The sequence below is a fragment of the Cynoglossus semilaevis genome, chromosome Z, assembly GCF_000523025.1.
Source record: "Cynoglossus semilaevis isolate Cse_v1.0 chromosome Z, Cse_v1.0, whole genome shotgun sequence".
Classification (NCBI taxonomy): domain Eukaryota; kingdom Metazoa; phylum Chordata; class Actinopteri; order Pleuronectiformes; family Cynoglossidae; genus Cynoglossus; species Cynoglossus semilaevis.
In genome coordinates, this window is record NC_024328.1 from 9,114,608 (window position 1) to 9,130,234 (window position 15,627).

General features: G+C 37.8%; 4 protein-coding genes and 1 pseudogene across 4 annotated transcripts; 3 read left to right on the forward strand and 2 right to left on the reverse strand.

The window, feature by feature from the left end:
- LOC103397775 (tetraspanin-7 pseudogene) overlaps positions 1-686 on the reverse strand; it is a 1,504-nt pseudogene extending 818 nt beyond the window's left edge.
- Positions 687-883: 197 nt separating this feature from the next.
- ufd1l (ubiquitin recognition factor in ER associated degradation 1) lies at positions 884-4,581 on the forward strand. Its single transcript, XM_008336148.3, has 12 exons — positions 884-1,020; positions 1,222-1,354; positions 1,918-1,950; positions 2,033-2,154; positions 2,312-2,442; positions 2,529-2,601; positions 2,705-2,773; positions 2,851-2,919; positions 2,992-3,042; positions 3,128-3,216; positions 3,408-3,492; positions 3,642-4,581. Exons 1-12 carry the CDS (start codon positions 1,018-1,020, stop codon positions 3,714-3,716), a joined length of 933 nt encoding a protein of 310 aa, XP_008334370.1. The 5' UTR covers positions 884-1,017; the 3' UTR covers positions 3,717-4,581.
- Positions 4,582-4,590: 9 nt separating this feature from the next.
- On the forward strand, positions 4,591-6,423 carry czh22orf39 (chromosome Z C22orf39 homolog). The gene is made up of 3 exons (XM_008336146.3): positions 4,591-4,691; positions 5,260-5,427; positions 5,979-6,423. Exons 1-3 carry the CDS (start codon positions 4,662-4,664, stop codon positions 6,108-6,110), a joined length of 330 nt encoding a protein of 109 aa, XP_008334368.1. The 5' UTR covers positions 4,591-4,661; the 3' UTR covers positions 6,111-6,423.
- A 57-nt stretch (positions 6,424-6,480) lies between these two features.
- Positions 6,481-8,212, reverse strand: mrpl40 (mitochondrial ribosomal protein L40). The gene is made up of 5 exons (XM_008336145.2): positions 8,017-8,212; positions 7,801-7,887; positions 7,466-7,621; positions 7,167-7,248; positions 6,481-7,045 (listed from the first exon to the last, which is right to left on the reverse strand). The coding sequence occupies exons 1-5, from the start codon at positions 8,076-8,078 to the stop codon at positions 6,818-6,820; spliced, it is 615 nt and encodes a 204-aa protein (XP_008334367.1). The 5' UTR covers positions 8,079-8,212; the 3' UTR covers positions 6,481-6,817.
- Positions 8,213-8,808: 596 nt separating this feature from the next.
- On the forward strand, positions 8,809-14,271 carry acaa2 (acetyl-CoA acyltransferase 2). Its single transcript, XM_008336144.2, has 10 exons — positions 8,809-8,973; positions 10,261-10,427; positions 10,531-10,659; positions 11,341-11,457; positions 11,551-11,698; positions 11,834-12,009; positions 12,735-12,864; positions 12,963-13,033; positions 13,132-13,286; positions 13,606-14,271. Exons 1-10 carry the CDS (start codon positions 8,958-8,960, stop codon positions 13,685-13,687), a joined length of 1,191 nt encoding a protein of 396 aa, XP_008334366.1. The 5' UTR covers positions 8,809-8,957; the 3' UTR covers positions 13,688-14,271.
- The last annotated feature ends 1,356 nt before the right edge of the window (positions 14,272-15,627 follow it).

The window sequence follows — 15,627 nt, forward strand, 5'->3', positions numbered from 1 at the left end:
GTCATCTAGGTAACTCCAGTCGCCAAAATTTAGCTGCCCGCAGCACTGTAAGTTCCTTTGCATGGTGTCCACTAAAGTGCTCACGCTGTCGGAGGTGCTGTGGTGGTTCACGGCTTTTGTAAAGAAATTGGCCACCGTGTTTCTGACCTTAGGTCTGAAGAGAAAACCCGAGGTGCCCGCAGCAAGCATGGCCAGGCATACCAACATCGAGAAGAAGCCATACATTTTGAGCAACCAGGGGCTGCCCTTGCATGTGGCAATGCAACCAAACAGTCCAAATACAACAATTACAGCCCCCGTACCAATGAGGACATATGATGCAATGGTGGACTCTTCTGAAATCATAAAATCATAGGCGTTGAGGCTCACTTTCGCCCACACCCCCACTGCCAACAAGATCACGCCTAAAAGCCAGAATATAACGCTGTAGGAGATGAGAAAAATCTTCGGACACGTAAACTTTGTCTTTTTGGTAATGTCTGGAGACAGTGGAGATATCATACTTGCAGTTTATTTTTCTTCTTTTGTCAAAGATGCAAACTGAGTCCTGAGAAGATTATGCTTGTTGATTCAAGAGCTTTTCAGCTACTTTCTTTCGTCTTTGCATCTTTTTCTTTTCTCAAAAGCCTTTAGAACGTAAAAGCGCGTTCTCACTTCAAAGGATCAAAGGCCCTGCGTCATAAATGTGTAGTACCACACGGTGGCGTTCTAATCAAGCTCACGCCTTACAGTCATATGTTGTCTTTTTTGTAGTATTTTTAATAAGACACCTTTTCAATATTGCTCGTATTGACATGAAACAGCCGCTAAAAATAAATTTAAGAAATGTAGAACGTTCTTAAAAAACAGACACGGTAGACTGCGTCATTCGTGACGTTACTTCCTTCTGTCAGAGCCAACACTTCCGGAAGAAGCGGAAGACAACAGTCAATAAACTCTCGGGTTGTGTTTGACATTTTAAAAAGGGAATAAAACAAGAGACATTTCGTTTAAGGGATCGAAACATCAAGCGTCAACATGGTGAGTACATGGAAACTTTTTTTTTTGTTTTGTTTAATATTAGGTTGTAAATGAACAAATAGTCCCTGCCGTACGCCAATAGCAACAACATGACAGAAAGAAAGATGCTCTGTCATGGTGAAACGAACCGACCTCTCCAACCTTTCGGAAAACACCAGAGCAATATGCACTTCATTAATGTTATTTGCTTTGTTCGTACAGTTTTCTTTTAATGTTTTCGACCACCCCATGGTCCGGGGTCCTCAGAATCGCTTCTCCACCCAGTACCGCTGCTACTCGGTGTCCATGCTGGCAGGACCAAACGACCGCTCTGATGTTGAGAAGGGAGGCAAAAGTGAGTTTTTATGCAAGACAACGCAAATATGTTTCAAACACAAATAAACATTTAAAGAGATTTGACAAAACCAGTAGAGTGTTAGTTCCTCTGTTAAGGCGTTGTATCTCAACAAGGATCTCGTTGTAAAGTAATATTTGCCTTAACCATCCAAGGGATTGTTAAAAGTTTGCATGACAATAATCAGCATGGGGATTTCAGAACTCCTGCCATTGTTTGTGCAGTATTTCAAATATTCTAGATTCTCCTGGAACCAGGACCCAGATGCTGTGACTAGACTCTATCACATTTTACCACAGTTACTGTTTTTAACAGGCTGATCTTACTGCCTTTACATTATTGACACAGCTCCATGAAAAAAACAAAACAAACCATATGACATGATATCACTAGTAAGTTAATAAGGACAGTGTAACTTTAAAGGCTTGTCTAAAAGTAAGTGTTTTACAAAAAAAGAAAATATAAAGAAAAATATCTTTACCATGTGTGCTTTTAAGCTTTTCATAACAGCAATGTTTTAGTTTTTTTTCACAAGATTTACTACTATTTTTCTTTGTTTACAGTAATAATGCCGCCTTCAGCTCTTGACCAGCTCAGTAAGTGCATCTTAAGTCTTAATCTCTGTTTGTTCATGTATGCTTCATGTTTGACGCCATCCTACACTATTCGTCTTTCCAGGCAGACTCAATATCACCTACCCAATGTTGTTCAAGCTGACCAACAAAAACTCTGACAGAATGACACACTGCGGTGTTCTGGAGTTTGTGGCAGACGAGGGAATTTGTTACTTACCACACTGGGTAAAAATAGTTAGACAAAACGCAATCTTGTTTCCCATTATTTACTTTTTAGCAAATGGTAAAAGCATAAAGGCGATTGTTATGAATAATTTTAAAAAACCTACACGTTGATCTATTTTTCTTTGCAGTTCTAATGACTGTTCTGTGTCATCTGCAGATGATGCAGAATCTGCTGCTGGAAGAAGGTGGTCTGGTCCAGGTGGAAAGTGTTAATCTTATGGTTGCTACTTATTCAAAGTTCCAGCCACAGAGTCCTGATTTCCTTGACATTACCAACCCAAAGGCAGTGTAAGAAATGTCACTGTTTCTCTGGGAAATTTACTCATAACCTTTTATTTCTGTATATCATTTACTAATTTGTGACTTTTCTACAGACTGGAGAATGCATTAAGAAACTTTGCATGCTTGACAACCGGTGATGTCATAGCAATCAGCTACAATGAAAAGGTAAATGGTTAATTTATTAATAAATATATCATTATTTGTGTTGTTATCTTTTATGGAGAAACACTACATGTGTTTGTTTGGTTTTTTTTTGTTTGGTTTTCAGATATATGAGCTGCGAGTGATGGAGACAAAGCCTGACAAAGCAGTATCCATTATAGAGTGTGATATGAACGTAAGACCTTATTTTTTTAAATCACAGACACTAACAAAAACATTTTTATGAATTGTGTGTTAACTTTCGTTTGTTAGGTTGATTTTGATGCTCCGCTGGGTTACAAAGAACCAGAGCGACGACCTCAGTACCAGGAAGAACCTACTGTGAGTACCAAACCCTGAAATGAAGCGTATATTTTGTGTTAGCTGTGAAAATAACTGTACATTTCTACACAGGAGGAAGCAGAAGAATCTAACAACTATGCTGATATGGACACAGGGTTTAGGGTAATTGTCCTTAGAAATCACATCTAGATGTGATCTAACTGATCACTATGGTCTTTATAATTGAACATTTGTTTCTGGTTCTCAGGCTTTCTCTGGTTCTGGAAATCGTTTGGATGGTAAAACAAAAGGCATCGAACCCAGCCCTGCACCCCTCTGCCCCAGTGACATTAAAAGGTGAAAAGCTGTTCCATCAATGTGGACATGATATATACAGTAGTATGTATATTATGCCTTTACATATTTTGTAATTGAGATTGATATGTATGAACATATCAATCTCAATTCACTTCAAACAAAACAAATTTTAACTGTATTTCAGAGCTCAGCAGTGATCATAACCAACGTTGTTTCATCTTTTATCACAGAGGCATTCCCAACTACGACTTTAAAGTCGGTAGGATCACATTCATACGAAACTCCAAGCCTCAGCCTAAGAAAACTGCAGATGACGTAAGATTTTTTAAAAACTTTTTTTTATTATTGTGCATTTGTTGTATATTATTATAAGTTCTGGTAATTGTACTGGTGTTGTTTAATTGATTATCTACATTCATTTTTTTTTTCAATTATTATTTGGATATCTCCTGTAATCCTCCCAGGATGATGCTATGAACAGATTCATCGCCTTTTCTGGACAAGGGCAGTCGCTACGCAAAAAAGGCAGAAAACCTTGAGAAGCGTGAGGTCGCTGCTCATGTGCACAAGCTCGACTGCAAAATGTTTTTTTAATGCACTGCGGATTTTTCCTCTTTGTCATTTTAAAATTGATGTTTTGCTGTGGAGCTGGAATTGGAAAAGTCTGTAATTAAAGTTCTGACAGTAATGCTTTACTCCACAGAACATGGGCTTCGTAAGAACACTGTCAGTTTTAATTAAGTCTACGGATGTGGATGTTGACTGATTTGAGCTTGGTAGATTAGATCACATTCTGTTGTTATATCTGACTTTCAAGTTGACTTTACTGCTTTTCACAGTTTCAACATGCTTTTTCCCTTCATATTAACTGCATACATACATTTGTTTTATTGTTGTTATTTTTTTCCCTCTTATTCCATTTAGAAATTGGATGAATCCCCCTGGTATATTTATAAATAAATCCAAGTTGGTTTCTGCAAGACAAATATTACTACTGGTGATGCTGTTTTCACAAGTCACTAGACAAACAGAAAATCCTTAGACTTTGTCATTAAATATATTTTTGATTATTGTTTAAAGGGCAATATTAATGAAGAAGATGCTAATAATAATTGAAGACATTGGAGAAATTAAAAAGCAATGCATTCAATCCTCTACCACCCAATTTGGAGCCCTTATGAATAGTCCACACACATATTGGGAAAACATCTAAACTGGGGACCATCACAACTAACTTACACTCCATTGAAATTTAGGAAATAAAAGTTGCTGGTACTTGTGTATCAGAATTGTCTATTTGGATACTGCTTTACCTCTCAATTGTATTTTTTTATTTCTCGGCAGTTTTTAGAATAGCTCCTGAGCGGCGTGTTTATTTTGAATTTATTAAACTACATACAAAGGCGACAATTATGGCTGTTGGTTTACTTTGAAAGTTTGCCGGAAGGTCTGTCTCGTCGAAGCTTCCGCTAATAGAATTAGCAATGGATCAGACCGAAAATACGCCTTGGAGGGTAATTATAATATCATGCAGCATACATTTTCATTATCCAAGTATACGTATTATATTTTTTAATTTTTAAAACACTTGATTACAATGACGTATTGTATTGTAAATACCTTACACAAACCAGACAGTCAGCAGGATGGTTGGCTATAAGCTAGATGACAACAGAGCATTTTTAGCTAGGTGTGCTACCTTGTCAATGTCAGACGGGATTTTCTTTATTACAAAAACCGTTGGTTGCAGTTTTCATTAAAAATCACATTTGCATGGCCAGGACAAATTCTTTAAGGATACGCAGTTATGCCTTTACCTTTTGTACCGAAGTTACAAATTAAGTTTGTCTTTAAAATCCAAACTATAAATAACGAAATATTTCCCACATAGAACTTCTATGTGTATGTAAATATTTTCTATTAGCTATTTTTTGTGTATAACACAATTAAATACGAGCCCAAGATAAATGCATAGCACAGAAAATACTGTTATTAAAATTATTGCTCTGCATTATTTTATTATTTTATATTTAGCTATAGTGATTTATTTTTGACGGTTTCTGCTTTTGTTCATTTGTACAGCCACCTCGGGTATGCTCTGACTACTGGAGCGAGTACAGACATTGTAAAAGCTTTCTGAATCGTTTCCATTGTTATTACACCTATGGTACATTACCATCATGCCCTCAGTGGTTGGAGGACTACAACAACTGCGTTGCGTGGGAGACACTCAAAGACGTCAAAGCTAAGGTATGATACACCTGTTTACTGCTGTTTGTAACAATTACTGTGCGATGTTCACCTGCAATGTGGTCAGATTATTCAGTTTCCTCCAAAAAACAGTATATCAGTTTTAAAATCTATTGACATTCATATATTTTACGATTAGTAAAGGTTAGGATCAGGAATGAGGTCATTAGAGGGACAACACAGACAGGACGGTTTGGAGAAAAAGCTAGAGAAGCCAGATTGAGATGGTTTGGACATGTGCAGAGGAGGGACAGTGGATACATCGGTAGAAGAATGTTAGAGATGGAGCTACCAGGTAGGAGAAAGAGAGGAAGGCCAAAGAGGAGATATATGGATGTAGTGAGGGAGGACATGCAGATAGTTGGAGTCAGAGTAGAAGATACAGAGAACAGGGAGAGATGGAAATCAATGATCTGCTGTGGCAACCCCTAAAAAAAAAAAAAGGGACAAAGCCGAAAGAAAAAAGATATTTTACGATTAGGAAAGTGCTGCTTTTAATTTGATGAGAGGAATGAGCTAATTTTATTTTTAAATTCAATCTGTTGCTACAGGAAGCCTTGCAAAGGAGTGAACGGCACAGAGTGGCAGAGCAGAAAAAATTCACTCCAGTGTGGCAACTTAGACAAGAGCCTCCAAAGGATTGGAATATGCCCCTTAATCAAGAGAAGCCTACGGACTCGTGAAACGTGCATGATTTAAACCAGTTGTCTCTGAACCAAACACCAGTGACTGATTTCATGGACAAATATTCAAATATGTTTTTGCTGCATTCAGAAGAGACTGTTTGTTCTATAACAATAATTGTTTTTTTTGTTGAGATGTTTCCTGTTCATTTACAGTACTTTGGCACATACCTGAGTGTTGGGAGATTTTAAAACCAACCTAACTAGCCAGGGATTGACAGAGATCAACTGGCATTTGAATATGAAGACAAATGTGTATAAATTTTGAAATGTAACTGAATGCAAAAAAATATTAAATAACAAAAACACTACATTTATTTTGAAGTATGTTTTACAAAGATGAACACCATTTGTCAATAATGCAACGTTGTGAATTTTCATAGTGATGTTTATTATTGGGCTTGTTTGGTTTTTCTTATTTTCTATATTATTAAACTGACGACCTAAAAATAATGTAGTCCAAAAATAATTAGGGGAAATGTTTGGGGGTTTTTGCCAAATTTTACATAGAGATTATGAAATGGAAAAACAATTATATTGTCACAGCCATGATTGGTGTAAATCGGAGAAATTGAAGAACATAGATGTCTAATATTCTCAAAGTGACATTTAAAAAAAGAAAAGCTGTAAATGTATTATTATTGAACATGTATATACAAAAACACACACTATTCCAGATACATTCAACCGCATTCTGTTCCTCTCCATCACTGAGTGTAAACTTTAGTGATGTCATTGTATTTCCCGTCAGGTGCATCATAATTGGTCTTTGCTGGTGTGTAGGCAGGACCTTCACGACTAAAGGGGAACAACAGTGGGTCTGGTGTCAGTGCCGCCTGGTACAGCTCCTCTGACTCCAGCCTCAGTTCCTCCAGTGCTTCTCTCTGTGCTTCAAGAGCAACATCAACAGCGTTCACTTCATCCAAATGCTGCTTCTGTAAGAAAGTGGTAATTAAGCCCATGTCAGCTTTGGATGAGAGCAGAGGTTAGAAGCAGCATTCTCCCTGAAAACCTCAGTAATGGAGGTTGCATAAGAGTGAGATGTTAAGTGGTGACCTGTTTGTATAGACTCCACTCCTTCAGCAACAGGGCTCGGCGCTCCTTTTCTTCAAATGTCAAATGTGGCTCCGAGCGTATTCTAGGAGATGCAAATCCAAACACAAATTGAAATAAAATGTCAGTATCCAAATGGATGTTCATTGAAAGCACCGCATGGGGGAAATAATACACAGATAGGGGACTTTCTCAGAGATGGACAGACATCCAAACCCAACCATATATTTTTATTTCATCAAAAACTCACTAGTGCATAAGTCATTCATTTAAAAACAACAGTAAATTATTATTATTCCTACCTTGTTTCATCCATGTACTTGACTGGAACAATGAAATCTTCTATTGGGATTAATTCAGGTACAACCTTCTCCATCTTCTTCAATTTCTTCTTTAGACGTTCTCTTGCCATAATTTCACGTTTAGGGTCCACCTTCTTCTTTTTCCGTGGTTCTGCACTAGGAACATAACACAGAGGTCATAATGTAGGACCAATGACTCTCCTAATATGTTTGCAGGGTGTTTGAAAATGCGTGTTTGAAAATGTCCATCTATATTCTTTTTAAAGCAAGCTGAATATACTTTGACTATTCCTGGGACGATTGTTTCTGCAGATTGTTGTTGAATTAACCCATACCTGAGTGCAGCTGTCGTCTTTAAAGTCATCACTGGAGAAAACCAAGGACTAATGCTGACTACATGATTATGTTCTCCGCACGGGACGCTGTAAACACAAACAAGGATTCACAATGTGTTTTTCCACCACACGACACCTTGCTGTCACTTATCCACAGAGTAACCTTTAGCTATGCTAGCTTCGGCTAGCTATCGTTTCCTTACAATAGAATCTTACCAAGACGCGGTTCTCCGTCGGGACAAAACCCTGCAGAGGCATCGCGACAGAGCCAGAGACATGTTTTTTCTGTGTATGGTCTCAGTAAAAACGCACACTCAAGAAATACAGATAATCACATCGGCTCACATGTACACAGTAAACCTTGTGCCGTGTCGTCCCCTTGCTTCAGTGTTCTGAGAAGTGACACAGGTTGATGACGTCACATGGCGCAAGGTCCATTTTTTTCATAAAATTCACTTAATTGCGTCTCATATTTGTTGTTAAATGCGAAAGTAAATACCGAAAGTAAAACTAAATAGTTCACAAAAATAATAAAGTTAGTCCTTAAATTTACGAAGAAATACTAAATACTAAATCTTTTTAAACGTCTGGCCCAAAAAGATTATACTAAGTAAAAAAAAAGTTTTGTCTACTATTGTATGTCCCAGACCTTATTATTATTACATTGTTCGGGAAGTCGGTTTCAAACAAGTAGCTCTTTGTATTGCTCTTTGTATTGCTCTTGAAGTAGCTCCCAATTGTAGGTGACCCTGGGTCTAGAGTGTCTTGGCTGCTACATGGGCTAACGCCGAGGAACAAATTCATTTTTTCCATATACTGTGCTTAGCTATATGTATGTCAATGGCGACCATACCGATGCTACTTGAAATATTATCGAAGGTAGTATAACAGGTAAACAGTTTGAAAAGCACTGGCAAACAGTAGTCAGGGAATAAAAAAAAAGTTCATTCAGATCCCGGAGGGGGGCAGTAGATGGAAATTTACTGCTGTATAGACCCATAGAAGAAGACGGAGCTGAAGAGGACGAAGAGCTCCAGCATTATTGAGGCGAGAGGTCGCAGCAGCCGGACTTCTTTTTTGTTGACTTTGGCGTGGGATCAGGGTGAAACCAACATCTATATCAGTGTCGGACCGCAGTGTGGTGTTGAATCAGCATCATGGCACTTCTCAGAGGTAAGCTTCACTCTTGTGCCAGCAGGCTCGTTGACAAAAGCGGTGTCAGTTTACACACTTCGTGTTAAAATTACATCATTGCATAATAAATCTAACATCTCTGCAGATAAACACGATGAGTTAAAGCCTTTCTAATTGAAAATTTCGTGTCTGGAGCGTGTGAACATGTCGTCAGTGTTATGTAGGTGAAAGGTGACAGATCTCTATGCAGATGGACAATGCGCTATATACTGATTGTTGTAAGTTATCTTTTAAAATGCTAAATTTATTTTATCACTTTGAATTACAGTGCATCATTATACACTTACAGCAATATATGTTAACCTTTCTGTGTAAAGTTGTCCGTTTTCCTAAGCTGAGAAAACAAACGTACCCCCACAGCATTTCAAAGGCAACACGCCTTCTGCCTGTAGGATTATGTTGGCAGTTTTTCTCACTTAGGCAAACGAATGAGTCACAAAGTGATCATTATCAATATTTTAGAATAGTTTTTGCAGATTTTTTAATTTTCTAAAATACCAATTATGTACACGTATTATTTTTGTTTTTTTTACACACTATCGCTGCTTGAGTTAGTGTTTTTTAAGTATTATTTTTGGTGGTTTATATAAAACACCCAGTCTGACTAACGTAACATAACATCATGCATATCTCCATGTTTATTTTTTTTACTTCTAATTAACAACTGGACAAAAACTCACCATTAAGGCTTTACACACATTAAACCACAGGATCGTCAGAAGTTTTTGTGAGGAAGTATACTAGGTATGTATACTAACTACCTTATTAACTATTTGTTAATATGTCTACGGTATGTCCAAACACTTACTTTCTGATTTTGATATCAACTGATACCATTGTATCGGCTTGGTAAAAAAAATATTTATTTATTTATTTGTACAAACCACTGTATGAATTGCTGGCATTCTGCATACAATCCCCTGATTAATAAAATCGATTAATTGAAGTTGCAAATGGAGTTGCAATGCTGCCACTTGGTGACTTTCACTTTGATATGCAGCCATTTATCCCTAAAACTATTTTTAGGTCACATCAATTAGCAAAAACCCAGACGTTATTGCGTTATTGGGTTTTCAATATCGGAGGAAAAACCCATAACGATTCTCACAGATATTACATAATTATGCTAATATCGGGCTGATATTATCGGACATGCCTAAAATATATATTATTTTGTGACATTTACTTAAATTCCCACATATTGTGCAGCCCCAACAATTGTGCCTTTCATTTCTACAGCATGTCTCTTCTTCTTTTTCTCTACAGGTGTTTTTGTCGTAGCTGCTAAGCGCACTCCATTTGGCACCTACGGTGGCGTGTTGAAGGATCACAGTGCAACAGACCTAGCAGAGCATGCAGCCAAAGCTGCCCTGGCTGCAGGGGGTGTGGCACCAGAGCTGATAAACAGTGTTATTGTGGGAAGTGTCATGCAAGTAAGAAACTAGTGAATATTGTTACGATCTTAACTGCATTATAAAAATGTTGTGTACGTACTGACATCTGTCATCTTTTATTGTGGTTTTTTTTTTTTTTCAGAGCTCAGCTGACGCCATCTACATCGCTCGTCACGTGGGTCTGAGGAGTGGTGTTCCAATTCCAGTGCCTGCACTTACAGTGAACAGATTGTGTGGATCTGGTTTTCAGGCCATTGTCAGTGGTGCTCAGGTGAGTACGCAGCCAGAGCCGTAAGTCAGGGGATAAATAAAAGATACGAAAAGCATAAAATCCATAGATTTGAATCAATATCTTTAGACTGTAAGTTTAATTCAGGTAAGAGTTAACTCATACTTTGGTCAATGTTTATGTTGATTACACTGGATCAGTGACTGAGTTGCCCATATATAAAAAGGGGATTTAACCCAGTGTTTCCCAAACTTTTTTTCTGGGGACCCGTATTTTAAAAGTCACCCACCGTCACGATTCAAGTCAATAGACATTATTCGTAAACTCCTGGGAAACATGATGCGAGACGACCCAAAAAAATCTCTAGTGACCCACCTGAGTGACCCAGTCTTTGGGAAACATTGATTTGCTTTTTATAAAACTTGTGCTTTTCACCATTAAATACAGATTATGATTGCACTGACACAACATGAATAAATCACCAGTTTCAGTCTTTATCCATTTCTATAAACTAAATGTGTTCAAATAAAATGACTATATAAGATGAGAATATAGAGATATCACGAATCTGATAAAATCTGATAAAAGTAGCAAAAATGTCTCTTCAACCCAATCCAGGTTTTACTGGGGGTTGAGGCTCAGGGATCAGGGGTTGAAGCTCAGCTTCTGTATGACCATTGGACTAACTGTTTAAAAAGAAGCATTTCAACTGTGTGTTTGTAGGAGATCTGTCTGAAGGAGTCCGAGGTGGTCCTGTGTGGGGGCTCTGAGAGTATGAGTCAGGCACCGTACGCTGTTCGCAACATTCGATTTGGAACTAAGTTTGGATTTGATCTAAAGGTTGGCGTTTTGTCAGTTTTTATTCTTTTTGTCTCCTAAATCTTGACTCGGGTGTTTGTCTAATGCAGCATTTTGACTTTTTCCCCACTGTAGCTGGAGGACACTCTGTGGGCCGGTCTTACTGACCCCCATATAAAAATCCCCATGGGCATGACAGCAGAAAACCTAGCAGAGAAATACCAAATCACCCGAGAAGACTGTGATAACTACGCATATCAGACACAACAGAGGTGGAAGGCTGGTGAGATCAGTCGTCGTCTTCATTGACTTGCCACTCTTCCATGTGTTTATTATGTTGTTGGTGTTGTTTTTGTAAAATCAGCCAATTACTGCAAAGACTGCCGTGACCAAATGATGACCTTTTTTCCTCATACAGCTCATGAGGCTGGTCACTTTGTAGAAGAAATTGCCCCCATTGACGTAAAAGCTAAGAAGGGAAAGGTTCCCATGACTCACGACGAACACCCTCGGCCTCAGACCACATTGGAACAAATGGCAAAACTGGCTCCCGTTTTTAAGAAGCAAGGAACAGTCACTGCTGCCAATGCCTCGGTGAGTCAAAGGCCAAGTTGTTACTACCTCTCAACTACCTTTGGTAATCATTTCCCTTTTAGGTAAAACATTCATTTGGTTTAGATTTGTCAGCGAAGGCCTGTTTTGATTGTTTTTTTAATTATTTTAAATAATTATAAATTGCTGTTAAAAAGAATCACATGAAAATAAGCAGTTAGTAGGATTTGATTAATTTATTTTACTAATAATAAATAACTAACTTTCCAGTCAAATCACTCTTTAGAAACGTGGACACAGCCTACAAAAACATATTTTATTATTCAATTAATTTTGTGTTAATCACATTTCTTAAGTAGGTGTTTTGCGAGTAGCAGTACGACAACACTGTGAAATAAATGTAAAGATATCTGATTATTTTTCTGGGTCACCTATAATTTATTTTATTTATGTTTTTTTCTTTCATATATGTGTATATATGTATATAGTTTATTTCTCAGAACACATTTTTATCTTTTCAAAGGTTAATACGATCATAGAAAATAACAATAACGACATGCACTATGAATCAATCAAATCCAATCAATCACCAGTGACTTGTTATATCCTGAATATGAGAGAGTTCACATCTGGAAGATAAAAGAATCATTGACAAGATAAAACTTGTTGAACCGATAAACTTCACAATACAGTTATATGTATCAGTTACTTGTTAAAAATGCAGAAAATGTGCAGCTGTCACTCGCACGCCTGTCCTTCATCTGCAGGGTGTGTCTGATGGCGCTGCCGCAGTCATCATTGCCAGTGAAGATGCTGTGAAGGAGCACAAACTCACTCCTCTGGCCAGGATCGTGTCCTACCACTCGTCCGGCTGTGACCCAAGCATCATGGGAATCGGTGAGACAAAATCCGACATTGCTTTTAGGGAAAACATGAGGAACAAATTGTTGCGACGTTGACAGTAATAGTGTCTGGTTTTGCTCTGAACATCTAAGGTCCTGTCCCCGCGGTCACTGAAGCTCTGAAGAAAGCCGGACTGACTCTCAGCGACATGGATCTTGTAGAGGTTCGGTAACTCCTAATACAGTGGATAAATAACCAACACAGAACAACAAAACTGTCATCCATCAGTATTACATCATTGGTGTCCTCCTCTGTCCACAGGTGAATGAGGCATTTGCCCCTCAGTACCTGGCTGTTGCTAAGGCTCTTGGACTGGATCCTGAGAAAAGCAATGTTAATGGCGGTGCTATTGCTATTGGACATCCTCTTGGTGCTTCTGGAACTCGAATCACTGCTCACCTGGTTCATGAGCTCAGGTGAAATAGTTGTGTTTTTTACAGTGGTGGTTTCAATGTAAAAGTCAATGGGAGACTAGTTAAAGTCTCTAGAACATTGTTTCCCAAAGACTGAGTCGGGCCCTCACGTGGGTCGCAAGGGTTGCATCATTCTCGCATAATCATCAGTTTCCCAGGAGTTTACAAATAATGACTATTGACTTAGGTCGCAAAGCTTTGTGATGTTTAAAGTATGGCTCGCCAGAAACTGTTTGGGAAACACTGTTCTAGAAGACCTGGTCACCTCCAATTCATCGATCGTGTGACACTTTGTTGAGTAACAACATTTTTTGTCTGACAGACGGCGCAGAGGAAAATATGCTGTCGGCTCTGCCTGCATCGGAGGTGGTCAGGGCATTGCCATTGTCCTAGAGAAATGCTAAAACAGGAACCTGCCAGTATGAGAGAAATTCAGACGAGCTGGAGATGATGAATTCATACCATGATCCAGTGCTCACTATAGGTGTCCCATAAGTCCCATGACTTGACTTGTGATTTGTCAGTCTTTGACTCGGGACTTGAGGGCAAAGACTTGAGACTTTCTTGTGACTTGCAAAACAATAATTTGGTCCCATCTCTGAACCTCACACATGTAACAATGCCTTTCTGTCATCTTGTAATTGTTTTCAATTTATTTAAAAGAAGAAAAAACATTACATTACTGTGAAAATAAAAATAAGAGTGCTTCTGATTGTTGTGCCAGAATGCTCATGATATAAAAAGTTACTACAATTCACATTAACATCAATACTAATAAGTATATAATAACAGGAAGCATTGGAATAAGGTTAAGAAAAAGTGTAAAATTCTGATTTTTTTTTTTGCCTTAAATGATGACTACCACGCCTCTCGATGCAACACATTGCATCTGAATTATGATGAGTCCAGCTAAAATGATTTTGTAATTCTGTGTCAAACAAAAACGATGATTTTACAACTGGATTTAATAAAAAAAATTCTCTATAAATCCTCAAGGTCTCCAGATTATTTTTGGGCTAGATTTTACCAGGACTGGTTTTAGTTTTACTGCTGATGTTGTCATGTAGGAATAAATAGTTGATTTAGGGGGGATAAAATAAACTTAGTTGGAGATAGCTGAAATGAACATGCTGAGATTTCTTTTAGTACGGAGTTTGTATACTTGTTTTACTAAAATATTTTTGTGTTTTCTTTCTTACATAAGAGACTGAAACAATAAGAATTAGGATCATGAGTCCAACGACAGCTTAGACTATTGTGTCAGATCAATATAAGTCATATCACATGTGGTTGGAAGTATATTGCTGTAAAAGGGGTATAAAAAATAAAAAAGATTAACATGATAAAACAACAAAAACAAAATTCTACTTCAGTAAATGTCTTAGTATACACCAAAACTAGTGCATTTAAGCGCAAATAACAGTAATCTTTTTTTGGGATGTTTGTAACTGGGTACTTGTACATATATATATATATACATACATATATATATGTATACATTTATATCGTTCATTATTAAAACCAATTATTACATATGTGATAACCGCTGATAAAAAGCTTCTTTTTGTGTGTAACTGATAAGAAAACGTGTATTTGGAACTACAATGGCCACGCGTCATTGTAGTTCATCGTCATTGTAGTTAGATGACGATGGCGTCATTACGCTGCGTAATGACGCCATCGTCATCTTCCGGCGTCAATATAACCGTAACATCCCCGGATGTCGGTCTTTTTTTCATAGCTACGGTAAGCTTGCCTCGCTTTCGTGAACGAGTGGGAATACAATCTATATTCATCGTTGTTTTACAGTCATACATAATGTGCACAAATGTATGGATATGAAAGGGTTTGTTTATATAAAAGGCTAGACATCGATATTGCGTTGGATTTTCTATAATTTAGCCTAAAATACGGAACAGTTAGTAAAACGGTTACACTAGGCCGCCGGTTAGCTTTAGCGTTACACGTAATGCTACCTAACAGGCTAAAACGTGTCGCTCTATGTTTCATTTATGTTGTTTGAAATTCACTACGGTTGTAATTTAAAACATTGCTTAAAATGGTGAAGTCTGTGTATCTGTAATACAATGACTGTCTGCTATTTAAGCGACCGTACTGTCAATAATTAGCCCAGTGCTAACAATATTTGACATGCCTTTGCTTGCCGATAACCACGATCTTCAACTCGCAGCTTACTAGTCTTCCTGAATAAATGTTGCACTAGTATTACGTTGCATATTTATACCCATTGTACACTTGTATAGTAATGTTTGTCTGTGAACCCAAATTTTCTTCTTTTTGCATTGGACCGAATACATAGTGTTGTAGAGTCAAAGTTGAGATT